Source organism: Fonticula alba (genome assembly GCF_000388065.1).
Source record: "Fonticula alba strain ATCC 38817 unplaced genomic scaffold supercont2.7, whole genome shotgun sequence".
Lineage (NCBI taxonomy): Eukaryota > Rotosphaerida > Fonticulaceae > Fonticula > Fonticula alba.
Genome location: NW_009242977.1, coordinates 647270 through 651483, shown reverse-complemented (window position 1 = coordinate 651483; position 4214 = coordinate 647270). Strand labels below are relative to the sequence as shown.

The 4214-nt window shown below is 65.6% G+C and overlaps 2 protein-coding genes across 2 annotated transcripts; one reads left to right on the top strand and one right to left on the bottom strand.

Annotated features, from left to right (window-relative positions):
• Nucleotides 1-315: 315 nt before the first annotated feature.
• H696_04343 (YggS family pyridoxal phosphate enzyme) lies at nucleotides 316-1930 on the top strand (the record flags this gene model as incomplete). Its single annotated transcript, XM_009498219.1, has 5 exons — nucleotides 316-645; nucleotides 827-896; nucleotides 1020-1369; nucleotides 1590-1688; nucleotides 1805-1930. The coding sequence occupies 5 exons, from the start codon at nucleotides 316-318 to the stop codon at nucleotides 1928-1930; spliced, it is 975 nt and encodes a 324-aa protein (XP_009496494.1).
• Nucleotides 1931-2398: 468 nt separating this feature from the next.
• On the bottom strand, nucleotides 2399-3547 carry H696_04342 (cytochrome-b5 reductase). Its single transcript, XM_009498218.1, has 4 exons — nucleotides 3434-3547; nucleotides 2957-3206; nucleotides 2634-2686; nucleotides 2399-2515 (listed from the first exon to the last, which is right to left on the bottom strand). The coding sequence occupies exons 1-4, from the start codon at nucleotides 3448-3450 to the stop codon at nucleotides 2449-2451; spliced, it is 387 nt and encodes a 128-aa protein (XP_009496493.1). The 5' UTR covers nucleotides 3451-3547; the 3' UTR covers nucleotides 2399-2448.
• Nucleotides 3548-4214: the final 667 nt, after the last annotated feature.

Here is a 4214-nt window from a genome sequence, read left to right as displayed (position 1 = left end):
CCCCCCCCCCAGGTCGCTGCCCTCCTGGCCGAGAGAGGACAACACGCCCCACGGAATAGGGACAGATCGGCACAGGACCCGGCTGGGAGGCAAAAACAAAACCACGGCACCTATTTATGCGCCGGTCCCCGGAGGGGGGACACGTCCTCCCTTGCCGCTACAGATCCCGACATCGCCCCTCCCCCCCCCCTCTGCCCCCAGCAACACGCCCCCTGGAGTATGCTTACCTCCTGGGCCTGCTCCACGCCACTCGTTGTCGCTCGCCGCCCGCTCGCTGCCGCCGCCGCCGCCGCCGCCACCACCCCCCGTCGCCACATGTCCGCCCCCAGCACCAACACCCCTGCTGCCGCCGCCGCCGCCGCCGGCGCCGCCGCCGCTCCCAAGGAGGAGACCATGCTCGACCGGCTGAACGACTCCTCGCGCGCCTTCCTCCGGGCCTACTCCCAGCGGCTGCTGGATGTTGCTGATGGCCCGGCCCCCTTCGGGCTGCTGAGCGCCCCGGACCACGAATCCCAGCCGCGCCTGCCTCAGCTGCTGCTGGTCGCCAAGTGCCAGACGCTGGACTCCCTGCGCGAGGCCCATGCTCTGGGGCAGGTGAACTTCGGGGAGAACTACATCCCGGAGCTGTGTAACAAGGCGCTGCTGGTATGTACATAACATATACATGGCACTCCGCCCCATGTTAGCGGGTCGCGGAAGCTCCTGGCCCTCGCTTCCCCTCCTCCGATCTGACATCCCATCCGTCCCTCTTACCTCCACCGCCCGCCCGCCCGCCCGCCTGCCGGCATTCACGCACACGCGCACACATGTGCATCTCTGTACACAGCTCCCCAAGACCATCCAGTGGCACTACATCGGCATCTTGCAGTCCAACAAGATCCGGCATCTCCTCCAGAGTACGTCCCTGTCGCTGTTGTGTCCGGTGCGCGGGTGCGCAGATGCGCGGAGGGTCTGCCCGCGCGCGTGCGCCGACACGCGTCTTCCCGGAGGCTGACATCTTCGCGACCACACCCATGCAGGCGTCCCCAACCTTGCCGGCATCCAGACCGTCACCTCCGAGCGCCAGGCACAGACCATCTCCCGGGTGATGGGTGAGCTGAAGGCCTCCGGCGTTCGGGCCCCCGGCGATCGGCTGCGCCTCTTTGTGCAAATTAACACCAGTGGCGAGGACACCAAATCCGGCCTGGACGCGGCCTCGGTGGACACGGCCCCGGCCACCAGCGAAACCGATCAGACTCACCCGGACTTTGCTGTCATGCGCCTCATCCGCCAGATCCAGGCCCTGGACCATGTGGCCTTCGAGGGCCTGATGACCATCGGCTCCACCGAGGAGTCGTACGCCGACTCGGGCTACAATTCCGACTTCGCCGTACGTGTGGCGCGGCGACTGCTCGGCCTCTGTCTCTCCCTCTATCTTGGCTCCCCGTTTCCTCCCTGTCCATCTCTTCCCCCTCATATTACTTGGTCCTGAGACATGCCCGTCTATCTCGCATTCCCCCTCGCCCTCTCTCTCTCTCACACACACACACACACACACACACACACGCGCGCGTGCGTATCCACCCCTACACATACACTCGTATGCACAGCGGCTGCATGCCCTGCGCGAGCGCATTTGCACCACGACCGGCCTCCACCAGGGCATCATCGGCCTGAGCATGGGGATGTCCGCGGACTTCGAGCAGGCCGTACGTGCCCTCCATTTTGATCACACCCTTGGAGCCATGTCCCCCGTGTGGCCCTCATGGCCGATGCCCCGGCCAGTCACTCACCCATGCACCTGTCAAACTCGACACATCGACAGATTCGCCAGGGCAGCACCTGCGTCCGCATCGGGTCGGCCATCTTCGGTGGCCGTAACATGGAGGCCGTCCAGCAGATCGCCCTCCAGGCTGAGGAATTCCGCAAGCAGCAGGCATCCTCCTCGTGAGGGGAAGTGCGCGCGAAAGAAAGGGAGAGCGTGTGCGAGACTGCCGGCGGAGAAAGGCGCCCCCCCCCCCCGGGGGGTTGCTCTCTCTCTCTCTCTTTCTTTCTTTCTTTCTTTCCCTCTTTCTCTTACTCTCTTGGTGAGACAGCGCGAGGCAGACTCCCCCGCCGGAAAGGGGAAGGAATACATATACTAGCCCATGCTCCGGAAGTGTGTAACAAACGGGTCGAGGAGTGCTGGCGCACAGCAGAGCACCGCACAGGCCACTGTGCAAACATCAGGAAATTGGAAACGCAGGAGAGGGGGGGGGGGGCGCGTCGGGAGTGTAACGATTTTTCTTTATTCGGAGGGGGACACAGCAAGGAAGCGGGCAGCTGTCCCAAAATGCATATGCTCATCTGTGCGCGTGTGTGCGTGTGAAGGGGCGGCAGGGGGTGGGGCCCCGGCTGGGAGAGGGAAGGGAGACGGCAGAGAGAGAGAGAGAGGGGGGGGGGAAGGGAGGAGGAGGGACAGGGAGGCGATTACTTGTAGAAGTAGGCAACGGCGATGGCCATGATGGCGACGAGGGGGATGACCACCAGCATGGGGCTGTGTCCGAGGGGAGGAAAGCCAGAGGGTTAGTCGTGTGCGCCACGGCGAGGCAGGAGACAACAACAATGTCAGGCAAGGGGGCGTGAGGAGCCTCTGGATGCGATGCAGCACGCACTTGAAGGGCTGGGTGGCGTTGTCGCGGATCGGGACCTGGGTCGGGGCAGCGGCCTTCTGGACGTGCAGGGATGCGGGTGCGGGTGGACATGTGTGGAGGTATACATGGCAGGCAGAGGCTGTGAGTGGGGGGCCATCGACAAACAGGGAAATGCATAAACAGGGAGATGCAGAAGCAGAGAGAGAAAGAAAGAAAGGGACAGGGGGGGGGAATGAAGATGGGCCCCTCATCTGCCAGGCGGACAGCCCGTCTGGCACCAAATGAAAAGAAGCGTGCGTTCGAGGAGCAGCGAGGAATAGGGGGGGGGGGGGGCGGACACGTACGGCCTTCTTGCCCTTCTTCGGGGCATCGGAGACCGGGCCGACCAGGTAGTTCTCCAGATCCTGCTGAGCCTCGAGGGAGTGGCCAATGTCGGCGAAGGCGTCGGTGGCGTCGGTACCGGCCAGCTCGACGATGATCTCCTGGCCACCGGGGTGGTTGTCGAGGAACTTGGTGACATCGTAGGCGTTGCCATTGATGACCAGGTAGCAGTCGGACTCGGTGTTGTGCTTGGCAACCTCGGCCATGGTGAGGCTGCGTCGGGCATTGGAGAGAAGGCGGGGCATGGCGTGTGGCGGAAGCGAGGGGGGAGGTCAGTGGCATGCGAGGATGTGGGCATGTGCGTGTGCGTGTGCGTATGGAGAGAACGAGCGAGCGAGAGAGAGAGAGAGAGAGAGAAGGAGCGAGGGCGGAGGAGCACGGCAAAGGGCCGCCATCGGGGCCCATGTGCGTGCGCGCGTGCGTGCGGTGGACAGACGTACGTCTTGGTGGAGGACATGGTGGTGGCTGGGAGAGGAAGGAAAGGGGGGGGGGCAACACAAAGGGTGGGGAAAGGGACGGGGTGGGAGGTAGGAGATAAGAGAAATCAATCTACCGAGGGGGGTTGCCGGCGCACCCGGGCGCCGCGAAGGCTGTGGCGGCCGAAGAAATTGGCGAGAGAGGGGCCCAGGCACCCCCCGGGCAGCGATCCGCCCCTGCCCACCGCGGTCGGCGGGCAGGGGGGGGGGGGGCGGGGCGCGGGGCCGGCACACAGGCCAGATGTGAAGCTGCGCCAGCCGGCAGGAGCACGAGGCAGGGAAAAAACGGCCGGGCGTCGCGCACACCAGCGAACCATGCTTCCCCCCCCCCCGGCTTTGTCCGCTCGCGGGGAACAAGCGTCCCCCTTCCCAGGCCCAGTGGCCCCTGGGCCGCGGCCCCTCTGCAAGAGGCCCGGGAACGTCGGTGCACAGGCGACACACACCCGCGTGCCCGCGCAAGACTCCTCGCCCAGGGCGGTGGCAAGAAACGCCAGGCCCGCCGCCGGCGAATGTGCAAATGTGGCCTTTGCTGCGTGAAGTCCCCCCCCCCCAGGTAAATGCCGACGTATGCCGGAACGCCGGGCCGCGCTCGCACGTACACCGGCCTGGGCACCGTGCGGGCAGACTGTCCCCCTCCGCTCGCTGCCTCCCATGACAACGCTGGCGACCCGCCCTGGCAGCGCCGATCGGCGGGCGTGTTCGTCGCTGAGGATTCCCCCAGCTGCGGAAGGACCGCCAGACGGCC